We start from the raw sequence: 13,339 nt of genomic DNA, 5'->3' as shown, positions 1-13,339 counted from the left end.
GCGGGTGTGCGGTGCTGGGGAGCAGGGAGGCGGTGGGCGCTAGGAGTTCCTCCAGCCTGGGCTGGGGGAGCAGTCGGGGTCGCTGGGCGGCTCTGCCCCAGGTCAGAGGGTGCTCAGCATGAAAGGTTTGCTTGGGAGTTTTATAATATTCAGAATTATACAACGTTTCAAGATTGTCTCCTGGAATTCTTAGCCATGACTACCTTGCTTTATGATAGCTCACTGACATGTTGGGTAGAAACCAGCATGGTTCCAGAAAAATCGATGATTTCTTTGGTTATCCAGTATTCATTCTGGACTTTTACAGGTTTTTTTTTTTTTTTTTTTTTTTTTTTCTCACTCAGGAGCTGGGAAGCTCTGAGCTCTCTTAAGCTTCCCGTCCTGGTGGGTAGTGCTACATGGGGGCTTCAGAGCGTCTTTCCGTGGGGGCTGCTCATGTAGTCACAGAACAAAAGCAGCAGTAATGAGACTTAGCACATGGGGACAGGAAGTGCATTAAATGAAAAGAAGGTAGTTGACCACAGCATCAATTTGAAACCAGTAACAGCCATAGCTAAACACACAACTTAGATGCACAACTTAACAGATAGTAGTTTAAAAATGGAACATGCACACACACACCCCCACACCCAGAACTTCATTCTCGAGTCATGAAGGTTGTGTTTAAAAACACGAGTCAGTCAGATATTTTGGGAAATTCATTGTTAATGCACGTTACTCCTCAGGTGAAGCACAAAAATTAGCCTAAGCAGTGTCCTCCTGAGCCACACTTCCTTCTCGATGACTGTGAATTCAGGGAGGTGACGAGAGGGTCTTCAACTGTCCAGCAGAGTTCTCCTCTCAGTGGCGCCGGGGAGCGGTTGCTTTGGCACACGGCGACTTTACATTACTTTAAAAGCACGCTATTCAGACTGAAGTAAGTCTTAGGTAAAGTTATGAGATAAGAGGTTTCTGTAAACACGTGAGGCTTTATCCGTCGTTCAGAGGAGAAGATGTCGGAGGTTCTTCATCAACCACGAGCTCAGAGCTCACCGGAGCGTGCAGGTACTTTCTCAAGAGTCACCTGGATGGAGGTCGAAGAAACGCACGTGGCTGGGACCTTCAGGTTTCACCCTGGGTGTATGAAATGGGTTAAATCCACAGCAGCTTCTTTTCAAACAGAAGTGCTTGATTTGGAAGATAAAAACGAATAGCACTGATACTTTGTTAGACTGAAGAGATACAGGATTTAACCCTTAAAAACATGAAGACTGGGTAATTACTACAGCGGAGACGGAGAAGTAATCGTCAGCCTGATGTCTGGAGCTTATTTTGACTGGAACATTTTGTTCAAAGCATCTTTTCAGCTTTTGTGACTCAGAAAGAAATCACTGGAAAACAGAAAGAATTAGAGTTACCAAATAGATTTAGACAAGATTGCAACTCATAATAGGTAATGTTTTGACACAAATAACTTGATTTAGTCATTTTAAAGGTTCTGCAGCATAAAGTAAATGCAGAGAAGCAGTATTTGTACACTGACTTATTGCAGACTAGTGGCTATAAGGCAGAAAAGGGTACCTTCTCTGTAGTTTTAAAGTCATCACTCTTGAGCACCTTAAGAGTGATCATTCTGAAGTCTTTTAGATTCAAATCAGAATGGAGAACTATCTTTTAGATCTAAATATAAATCTAAGAAAATACTTTTAGATACTTTTTAAAATAAGCCACAGAAAAATCTTTTCCCTGAAACAGACAGATAATCTACATCACAGAACTTTGTAGTGTCATTGAAGAATTCCGCTATCATGCATCAATTCAACTTATTTCACCAGTGTTTAAAAGCAGTGCTGACATTTCCAAGAGATGATGACAACATGACGCCCTAACCCCGTAGCAAGCAGAGCTCAGCCGAGATGAGTCTCGTTCAGTTTGCAGAGAGAGAAGCGTCAGAGTGGGTAATGTACCCAGTGCGTGTGGATGGGCTACGAATCCAAGAGTCAAACTGGTTCACAGCACAGGCAACAAGAAACAGAAATTCGGGGTTTCTGCAGGTCTCTTCTTGTCCTTTCAGGGTGCTCATTGAATTCCTTTTCTAGGAAGAAATGGCTATAATTCTGTCTGTGACTTTGCGTGAATTATTAAATCTTGTGAGAAGCTTTGAGCAAACAAAACTGTCTTCACTGAGTTGAAATGGGAAAACTGAACTTGAGAATATCAAGATGATAAAAATGTTAAGCAAATACTTTTCAACTTTCTGACAGAGAAGAGGAATATTTTCATGTCGGGGCATCAGGTAGGCCTAGAAGCCTCAGGCACTTAGGGGTCAAGGGTGGAAACCCTCAAGGACTCACCTGACCTTCTGCAAAGCCCGGAAGGCATTGTAAGCAAAGCAGGGAAGCTGGTGGAGGAGAGAGGAGCCGCCCTGTTGTAAGTAGCTCCGCTCAACTTCTCTGCGTGGCAGGACGTGGTTTAAAAAAAAAATCTTCCAGGATCGAGTGGTAGAAAAATCAATAAAGCAGGTATTTCTCCAATAATTCAACCCAAGTAAAGTTTAGTAGACACTTTTATTGGTACATTCTGTTTGCTTGTTTGTTTTTTAATGTTTCTTCCTACCTTTGTCCAAAAAGGTTTTAATGCAAGTTTTGGGGGCAGAGGAAAACGTTTCTTCAAGCTAATTTTAATATGAACAAATTTGGGGGCTTTACGCCTTTGACAGCTTAGTTGGTTGAAGACTTTGAAGCCGTGCTCTCTGAACACAGAGGGCATCCCTGTGGTGTCTGTCTGCAGAGTCGATGGCTGTGAGCTGATGAGACAGCACGTACATCCCCAGAAAGATCGATGTTGGTGCTTTATCCACACAGGCATCAATCTCCAGCGAGGACCATCTCTCATATCAGAACTCTTACGTGTAACCAGGACATAATTTACTGTCAGAAGGAAAGGTCTCGGACAAGTCAGCCGGACTGTTTCTTTGTCCGGCCCTTAATCATCCTGAGAAGATCTGTGTGTTTCAAAGCTCAGTCTTAAATCATTAGACGGGATCATGGTGACTTTTCTGAATTTCAAGTCTCAGCCTTCACCCAAAACTGATAAATCGCCCAATTCTTTCAAAGTTATTTACATCTAGCTTTCACAGTCTAATCCTGGATTTTAAACATCTACTTTCAAAATACTTACTCATTCAACAAGCATTTTATAAACTTAAGAAATCCAGATTCCTGGTGCTTCTTGAAAAATCAGAACGCTGGGTCACGGGGGGTGTGAATTCCAGCAGGACAACAGGTGGCAGCTGTGCCCTGGGCCTGCCAGCACGGGCCCCGTTCTGTGCTGGTGGGACCCGTGTGGCCCCACCAGCGTTCAAGGCTGGCCGCTGTCCTGCGGGTCCCACGTCCCCAGGTTCCTTGTCACAGGGGTGCAGACAAAAGGGCTGGATGTCTGACTCTTTTCACTTACAACTTTTAGACCTGGATTTTGTCTACTGCGTATTTCCAGCTTTACGTTCCACAGGCCTTTGACACTCAGGTAGCTGCTTTGACTTCGAGATGCTGAAACGCTCTGGAAGTTGATCACTGTTGTTACTATTATTAGCTGAGCCCTACTCTGGCTGTCGCCTCCCAGCTGGTCACTCCGCTCCAGCCGGGGGCTGTCTCCTGTTCCTGTTACCCTGTGCAGCCGTGCTTTCCAGGGCGCTGCTCAGGTGCTGTCTCCTCCCAGCCCAGCACCAGGGACACAACAGCAGGAGAGACTCTCCTTTCTTCCTTCTGTAGAGGGAGAGGCCAGGGCCGAGTCCCCCGCAGGCCTTTTACCACACGTGAGCGACGACGGCTGTGTAAGCGAGCTCAGGGCTTAATGGCTTCCTTTCCCAGCTGTGTTGGGACCAGACCAGAGCTGTCAGGTGTTTGCGCAGGCCCTGAAGCTGTGTGTGACCGGGACCCTCTCCCTTCATTCCGGCTTCCCCTTCGTGGGGACTTCGAAACTGCCCCCTGGTTTTGCCCTGGAGCTGGCATCCTGCTGTGCTGTCTCCTTAGGCGTCTTGCATTACAGTGATTCGTGTCTCTTAAATAGATGAACAGAGTTACGGTTGTAAAGGCGTGGTTGGTGAAGACGGACACCTTACAGAAGGACATTTGAAAGAAGGAAACTTTTCTTGGCAACTGCATGTGAATTACCAGATGAGCAGTCTCCCCCCCGCCCGCCCGCGCTCGGTCCCAACCTGCAGGACTCGGTCTTGCTTATGTGGAGATTACCAGGGTAAAGTGATATTGTGAGTTTAAGGGTGTATTTTCCTCAGTGGAAAGCATTCAGAATGCGAATTTGGCAGGCGGGCTTAGCAAAACCACACTTTTTTTTCTTTGAGTTTTTATCCGTTTTGTGAAAAGGAAGAGGTCGAAGTTCGGTGGAAATAGAAATAACCGTGGGGCCCCTCAGGTTGCCAGCTCCTTTTCAAATGGTCGAGATTGGCGTCACGACGTGAGGAGAGGTGCGTGTCAGGGGTGGCCCTGAATCGGTGCCTCATGTCAAAGCTGTGCAGCTCTCGGGACCGCAGAAGCTGAGGCTTCGTTTCCGTCATCTTTGAGTCTCCAAGCTTGGCTTGGTGAAGTCGCGATGATGCTTCACTCCTGGAGTTTCCGCTGTGCGGGAGCGCTCCCGAGCCCCTAAGCCTGGCCCGCAGGAGCACGGCGGGTGGCAGCGCGGGGCAGGAGGGCTGAGTTTCCTGCAGAGCTTGAGATCTGGAAGTTTTGGCAGATGTCAGCTTGGAGGTGGGGAGCTGGCAGAATAGACTCTGAAAAGCACCTGGTGGCAGGCAGGGGTGGCGCCTCCTCCTGGAAGGTCCTGAGTGTGACAAAGAGGGACGTGGTGACAGGGGAGGCTTACAGGAGGCTCACTGCAGACCCCAGAGTGCTGGCTGCAACTCTTTGGAAAGAAGATTCTTCTTGTAGGAATATCAGTAGAGAGGGACAGATGAAGTGCTCACACCCCCAGAAGCAGCAGCGGTCAGCAGGCAAACCAGATCCAGACCACACGTATTTCCCCCTTTTTAAATTCACGGTCTGCTCTTCCAGCCGCCCTTCGGGGGACATGCGACAGGCTGGCCGGCTTCATCCTTCTGTACGGCTAACACTGTGACTCCCCCTTACCCCCTCCTGTCTCACAGGTTTTGACCTGGTGAAATGTGAGGACCCGGGAATCCCTAACTACGGCTATAGGATCCGGGACGAAGGCCACTTCACCGACACGGCGGTCCTGTACAGCTGTAACCCGGGCTACACCATGCACGGCGGGGACACCCTGACCTGTCTGAGCGGTGACCGGCGGGTGTGGGACAGACCGCTGCCCTCCTGCGTGGGTGAGCTTGGACACCAGCCCCGACCTCCTGGCAGAAGCAGGGCTGAGCGCAGGGGGGCCCGGGGTTCTGACGCCGTTCTTACTGGAGGAGGGGTGGGGGGGCCTCTGCTGCTCTTTCTCCAGTGTGGGTTTTTATGTGTTCCTAAGATTTGTGGGTTTTTTAACGTAGAAAAGACAAATTTCCTAGTGCTGTTTTACTGGGACCACGTTACCAGATTGTTATTAGAATTATAACACGGTGTGTCACTGTTTTATTCTCTTTGATTTCACGGGGACCCCGCCTGCCACCAAGATAATGCTGGCGAACCAGGAAGGGAAGGAAGTGGTGGGGACAGACAGACAGCTGTGATTGTTCCCTGTGCACACAACACAGACGGGATGGTTTGCACTTTTAAAAGTAGTACTAGTGAAGCCTCTGACTCCTGGGGTAAACTCCCCGTGGTTTCCTTTTTTGCAGCGGAATGTGGCGGGCAGATCCATGCCGCTGCGTCAGGGCGCATCCTGTCTCCTGGTTACCCGGCTCCCTACGACAACAACCTGCACTGTACCTGGGTCGTGGAGGCGGACCCGGGGAGGACCATCAGGTACTCACCCCGCTGGGCTCAGGGACTGAGAACAGAAGCATGCCTTTTATTCCTCTAGTGGAGACAAATCTATTATTATCCATTGGTGCAGGAAAAACAGGTGTGGGGCATGAGGAGGGCCGTGTCCCAGGCCTCGGTGGAGCCCCTAGGAGGTGCCCCGCCAAATGTGGGTCCTTGGCTTCGCGCAGGAAAGAATTCAAGAGCAAGTAAAGGCAGATTTATTTAGAGAGATACATACTACATAGAGCGTAGGCTGTTTCAAAAGGCAAGAGAAAGGCCATGAGGTGTGGAGGTTGGGTGCTCAGATTAGAGTCAAAGGAGGTACACACTCCACAGACAGAGTGAGGGCCGTCTCTGAAGAGGGGGAGAGAGAAGGGGCAGTGGGGAGGCACTGTGTTGCCAGTTTTTATGGGCTTGGTGGCTTCATATGCTAATAAGTGGAAGGACCAGTCTGACTACCCTGGGGAAGGCACTGGGATTCCCAGGAAGTTGGCCATTTCCCACTCCTTGGTCTTTTGTGGCCAGCCTTGGGACTGCCATGGTGCCTGTGGGCGTGTTATTCACCATGTTAATATATTACAATGGGCATATAATGAAGTTCAAGATCTACTAGAAGGTAAATCTCCCACCATCGTGAGCCTCAAGGCCTACTAGGGGTTGAATCTTTCGCCATTCTGGTGTTAATTGCTGTGTTATCCCTTGAATGGCTGTGCCCCCCCCCCTTCCTATGTCACCATGATTAGATTTATGCTTCTGGGTGAAAGATGAAAATGTAAACAAGTGGACAAATATTTTGTTGGCTCACGTGCTCACTCCGGTGTTAAGCCATCTATGGTGAAGATAAAAAGAAAGTGAGTGTTATCAGTCAGCTTTTGCTGCATAACAAGCTGGTCCCTGAAACTTTGTTGCTGAAAACGATTATTTATGTGCTCATGACTCTGTGGGTTTCCTGGGCCATTCTGATTGGCTGGGGTGGTGGTTAGAAGGGCCTCATTCAGGTGTGGGGGCCTCAGCTGGTTGGTTAAAAGCTGAGGACTCTCCATACCAGGTTCTGTTCCTTCAGGAAACTAATCACAGTGGAAGGCTCCCAGCAGTAAGAAATGGCAAACTTTTCAAACTTCTTTCTTCCCGTTTGCTCTTGTACCATCTGCCAAAGCAGGTCTCAGCAGTGAGATAAGGTTTGGAGAAATATACTCCACCCCTTAATGGGAAGAAAATCAGTCAACAGAACAGGTTGCCTGCCAGCAGAAGTGGGAGGAGCACATGGTCACTTAATGATGCACTAAAATGAGTCTGAGGGCAACTGAGAACGCATTCCTGTCTACAGTTACATACACAGAAGAGAATCATGGAAAGTCACAGAAACCTGTGCAAGCACTTCAACAGAAAGTATTGTTCTATTTCAGTTGATAGTTCTAAACTATGGTAATTTTTTAAATTAATAAGTAAACCAACAAAAATTAATTTTTTAAAGTAAGTTCTCCATTTGCCAGTCAGAAGGCTGGGTCAAAACCACAATACATAAAGCGAAAGAGTAATTTCAAACTAAATTGTTTTCAGTTACAGACCTTGATGAACAAGAAGAGAACATACATCCTTTAGCAATATCTCTTACAATCCCTTTTCTCCTCTCATTAGCTCTCCTCTTTCATTGTAGTTCTTTTGAAATCTCCTAACAAAGTTGATTTTTTAAAACCTCTGTTCCAGCTACCCCGCCCCTTCCCCTGCTCCCAACAGCCTTAAACCGTGTGTCTCTGGTCCTTTCCCCCTTCCCTGAGTTGTCGCGTCCACCAAAGACCGAAGGAATCCCAGCAACTCAGATCCTTTAAACACGCAAAGAGGCGGGCAGTGAGAGGCCAAAACAGAAACCTCTTTCTGGGGCAGGTGCATGTATGAAATCATTCGTGAGCTGGTTTTGTTCTTATTCACAAAAGGCACCCTAGCAAACTTAGCAAAGTGTATTAAACACTCATAAACTTACCTGCTGCAACTTCAGAACTTACGTAAAATAAAATGGGTTGATGAGGAGTGAGAGGACCTGCCTGTTCCATCCTTGACGCTCTGTTTCTTGTCAGATGAAAGTCTCTGAAATTCACCAGACTTTCTTCAAGTTTAATTGCATTAACATCTTGGGAGTGAGTTAAAGTGACAGGGCACAGACTGTTACCACTTTCAAACCCTGCAAGCGAAACATTCTTGCTGTGCACGAAGAGCAAGGGAAGAAACTTAGAGCAAGCGAATAATGCAAAAATGTGATTTCATAGTTCATTTAAAAATGAATTTGTGTCCTTAGGATAAATTATTAATTAGGTAATTATGGATCTATTGGGACACGAATAAGGCATGTTTGAATAACAGAATTTAAGAGTTTGCCTTTTTCACAAAAATCAATGCAGTCACTTTCCAATGAGCTAAATAAAATTCAGTGTGACTTGTTACCTTTGAATTCCTGAATGCTTGATCTGAATAATATAAAAGCCATTATACTGGTTTTGATTCTGAAAAATCCTAGGAATCACCTGTGATTCATGACATGTCTTTCCATAAACAGGATATATTTCCTTTTAGGAAGATTTCAAATTTTTCTATTTCTTATGTGTCCCCTTATGTTTATTTCCCAAGAGTTAGAATAAACACATCTTCCTCTAAATGCAAACCAAGTGATAAATTTACTCTTTGCAGGTGAACCTAATACTAATTTTAATAAGAAAGAGAAAAGAAATTAACAAAGAATGAGCTGAAGTAATAAAAAATGTACAACTTTTGTTTTATGAATTTACTTTGACATTTAACCATTAGTAGTCTAAAAAAAAAAAGAAAGATGCTGCCTACACCGATTCGCTGTTCAGAGAAGTTCTTTCTTCTCACACGTATCTTTCAAAGGACCCAGTTTGTAAACAGATCTTTTTAATTTAAGGCATAAAGCCCTTCGGAATAAGGAAGTTCAGAGGCGAGCATCAGCACTTAATTTAATCAACCAGTATTCAACTTCCTTCCAAAATGTTTCTGGTGATTTCTCTTCGTTAAGAAAATATGTGCGATTTTTGGATGGCAGTCTGGAAAACGACACGCTCAGAGGCACATGACGGACAGTTCCAGGCCGACGGCGGTGCCGACACTGGGAGCACAGGGCGTGGCCTTAGCCTTGGTGTCCACCGGCTCCTTTGCTGTCCTGGTTGTTCCCCTGCTGTCACAGCCAGTATCAACGACACTGTGTGCTGAAGCTGAGAATTCCATCAGTCATTTACATATGAGTCTAGGGATTAATATAAGTATTAAACATTTTAATATAAGTGAGATTTATTGCTATACATTCTATTATGATTTTTCTTTAATGGCAATGTTTTTCGTTCTTAAAGAATGAATAAGCAACAGGCTCTCTGAAACTGTAAAAGGTCTGGTTTCAACACTTGAGGCAGATTTTTACTGGGCCGTTTTGATTCCCTTGAGGCCTGGAGCAATTTCTGATTGCATGCTGCTGTAGCTTTTTGTTGAAGGTAACAGAAGAGCCCAAAATAGTTATTGTTATGGGGCACTTGGATCTGGAAGAGGTTTATAATTTTAACACATATACTACAAAGCAGTTACCTGAACTAGACTTAGTTAAAAGTCTAACCACAAGACACTGCAGTAAATTTAGCCACGTTAAGTGTTACACGTGAGCATGTCTCTAGGAAATCCAGCGCATCTCACTGCTGAGCAAACACAGCTGTAGTTGACACTGTAAAGGAAACAGCAGTGCAGACACCGTCCATGAGCACGTCAGGGCCGTGCTTCATGTAATCCTATGTGTATATTGTTCCCTGGCTTTACTTGCTTTTCTGCAAGTGTGATTGTCTGGAAAACTCACTTTGAAAGTATTTCTGATCCTGATTGTTCCCAGGAAATTGCATTTGGAGGAAGAGTTGAGGGGAAATCTCTTAGGAAGGCTCAGGAGTATTGGAAACATCACAGGTGAATCAGAGACGTATCAGGATTGTCAGAACGTCCTGTGTGGACTTTTACAGGAGGTGAAGTGCAGGTTGTGGCCGTGCTGGCTGTCAAGAGGTGACGGGCAGATCTGGTTTGGAGATCTAGGGATATTTTAATTTGTTTTTGACCAGCCTTCAAGGTCCCTGTGCAACAGACTCGAGAGGAAAACACTAGGCAAAGAGCCCCTTCCGCTGGACACTTCTCTCCAGCCCTGAGGTCCAGACACAGTAAATGTGTTGGGAGCCTGAGCAGGAGTCTCATGCTGACAAGACAGAGAGGCTTGGGGCCAGGGGATCAGGGCATCTCCAATGTCCCTTTCCTCGTAAGACCACAGTGGGGTAGCCCGCGTCGTTTGGTGGACAGTGTGAGGAAGTGACCAGGTGGGGGAATTTCAGCCAGCCAAAGGAAGGAGAGCCGTGGGCTTCAGAGTCGGCCCCAGGTCTGGGGCTGGACCGCGTCCTCCTCAGCCTGGGGCTGTGGGAGCAGCTGCCAGGCTTAGGGAAGCTCACTGGTCCCTTGGAGAGTGTGTGAGAGGACAGAGAACTGCGGACATCCCTCACGGGTGAGATGCTGATAAGCACAGCTCTAGTCCCCTCCGCCACGTTCAGCCACACAGCACGGGCCCCCCACAGCAGGTGGGACTGCAGTTACTCTGTAGATTTACGGTGTGGAATTGCCCAAGGGACGAACCTCTCTTTTAGTCCTTCAGTTCCCAAGTCACTGCGTAAACAAGGACGCACATCACAGCCAGTTCCTGGTCACGTACCTTCCGGGGGTGATTGCTCGCCAGGCATCTGTACTCAGGCCACGTGCAGACCGCTCCTTGTCTCCCAGGAATAAACCCACTCGACAGTTTATAGAAATGGATAATCAAAAAAGGACTGGCCAGCAAAGATGGAAGTGCAGGAAGAATTGAAAAGCAGTAACACTTGGAAGTGAGGTTCTAATCACACGTCAGTGGCGTTCAGGAGAAACGGCTGACGCTGGGGGCGCTGGCTCTGCCGCTGCTGCAGAGACGCTGGACCCCTCACAGGTGCACTGCAGACATGCCCGTGTCACGACGGTGATGGTTACCCCCCCGAGCCTCTTCCTACTTTTTCATTCCTGCTTCTGTTCGTGCCTGTCTTCCTCCAAATGGCTGGAGATTATCTTCTGCTCTCCCTTGTCCCCTTCCCCAGTCTCCAGTAATTTCCCAAATTAAAAAAATAAGCCCACCAGGCGTTAACATAAGTCTCACAGTATGCTTTGGGGGAATTACACTAAATCTCTTCATCACGGGCCCCGAGAAAGAAGTAGCTGCACAGGAGCCAGAGCCTGGACAGCGCTGCGCTCGTTTGGCTTTCCTTCTTGTCTGTGGCCCACTGGTCTGCTCTTGCTGTAATCTCCTCCCCCAGCCTCCCAGATCCGTCCTTTCCCCTCTGCAGGCTCTCAGCACCACCCCCCACCCCGGCCAGCCGGCAGACGCGAGCTCCTCAGCCAGAGCTGTGACGCCCCCCAGCCTGGCGCGCGGGCCTCCCTAGGCTCACCTCCGACGGCGCGTCCGTCACACTCCAGCACGAGAGCTGTGTGTCAGGTCTCCGAGCCCACCGCGGCCCTCACAGCGCCCTCTTGACCTGCGCGCCACACCCCCCCCCCCCAATTTCTCCTTGTGGCCTCACCTCCAGATTCCTCTTCTCAACATCGGGGGCCCAGTTAGAATGTCAGCCCCACAACAGGAATTTCATTCTTAGTATTTCATCTAAAAATAATCAGCTTTCTTCTCTGGACATCAACATTTCTGTCCTGAACATCCTTCCTGCTGGTCGTGTCATCTGCGTACGGTTCTCCCTGCTTATCGAGACACCCAGGCGGAACTGTTTGTACCACAGGCTTCGGGCCCTCTCACACGCAAGTGATCACACATCTCAGTGAAGCCGCCGGGGCCACGGTGCCCCCAGCTGCTGCCCCGCCCTGGTTTGCGACCCCTGTCATCTGACCGTCTGCGAGGGCTTTCTCGCTTTCTCTCTTCCTCTCTCATCCACCACTCCCACTCCAAGGAACATAGGTTTTAATTTAAAATACTGATTTCATATGGTTGAAAAATGAACATATATAGATAATTTCAAAAGTGTGCAAACAAAGGCGGTCATCATCCCTGTACCAGTCCCCATGGTTAGCATGCTGACGCGTGACGTGCGCGTCTGAGCAGATTCTACGTGGACATGTGCCCAGACTTAAATACTGTCTCTCAGTTATTTACATCATTTCTGATTTTCAACATTATACGTAATCATATGGCAAATAATTTTGTCAGTAAAGCTTTGCTTCTGTTTGTAATGAACACCTTAGAATAATTTCCTAGGAAAATTCTTTCTGGGTCAAATGGTTAAAACATTGTTTGTGTCTTAATACAAATATTTCTATAAAACAAAGCTGATCATTTCGCTTGCCCACTTCAAAAACATACATATTTTATCAGCTCATTATGTGCAGAGTACACTCAAGTTCGTCATCATGACACTCAAAGTTATTTATTTTCCCAATTTTTGAAACACTGGAGAAGAGTCGTAGAAAGATAAAAAGCCTGAAAAGTGGTTTGCTGTAACCTTAGATGTGAAAGATAACCACTTAAATTTTGGTATTTATTCTTGTAATTTCTTTATGCAAACACAAATAAGGCACAATTTGATTTATCTGTTTATCTACTTGTGTAATTATTTTTGAATAATAGTATCAAGCCTTCATCTTCCCCTGAAGGTTTTCTCCTCAGTCAGTAAATATGGTCTAAGTTTTATGTCCTCACCTGGAATCCCAGCTCATTCTGTTTAGTCGTTGAAGAAGATTCCATTGCCTGAATGTACCATAATTTATTTAAACTACACCCTGTTGGGGCATTCGGGTTGTTTTCAGCTTTTCACTGTGATCCGCAGTGCTGCCGCCTCCCAGTATTTAAGAAGAGTAGATTCGGCCTCCAACAGTGTATGAAAAGGCAGAGTCTCAACCTTCTCATTGAAACTGGATAACGTGTATATAAACTAGGCCAATCGGGTAGGGAAGAAAATCTTTACATCGTTTTATTTGTTATATTTGTTTGTAACCTTTATATTTTCACCGTGTTAACATATCAATGAGTGCATTTGTTTCGTTACTTTCTGCCTCGTCCTCTTTACTGAGTTATCCCTCCTTACTTCTCTCTGCTGGCAAGACCCTCCCCAGACGTCCTGAGGCAGGATTACACGCACCCCCTCCCGTGTTCACCTGTCACTTTGTTCACATCTCTTAGAGCTTGTGACACTGTGCATTGGAAAGTGTATTTTTCCTTCTTGCATGCCTGTGTCTGAAATGACTAATAGTTCCTTAAGGATGATACTTTTAAAATTTAATACTTCTTTTCCCTACTTAGTGGTATGGTGTCTGCATATTGACTTTCAGTATTTTTTTTAATGAAAAATGGCCATTTCTTTATCTATATTTAA

General features: G+C 46.5%; 1 protein-coding gene across 1 annotated transcript in view; it reads left to right on the top strand.

The window, feature by feature from the left end:
• The window catches only part of CSMD1 (CUB and Sushi multiple domains 1), a 1,327,842-nt gene that overhangs the window by 1,142,939 nt on the left and 171,564 nt on the right, over positions 1 to 13,339 (top strand). Inside the window, exons 24-25 of the mRNA XM_074353379.1 lie at positions 5,138 to 5,329; positions 5,786 to 5,912. Coding sequence (XP_074209480.1) covers positions 5,138 to 5,329; positions 5,786 to 5,912 — 319 coding nt within the window. The remainder of the gene's footprint in view (positions 1 to 5,137; positions 5,330 to 5,785; positions 5,913 to 13,339) is intronic.

Source organism: Camelus bactrianus, chromosome 26 (genome assembly GCF_048773025.1).
Source record: "Camelus bactrianus isolate YW-2024 breed Bactrian camel chromosome 26, ASM4877302v1, whole genome shotgun sequence".
In the NCBI taxonomy this organism is placed as follows: Eukaryota; Metazoa; Chordata; class Mammalia; order Artiodactyla; family Camelidae; genus Camelus; species Camelus bactrianus.
The sequence above is the reverse complement of the archived record's forward strand: the minus strand, read 5'-3'. Positions and strand labels throughout refer to the sequence as shown.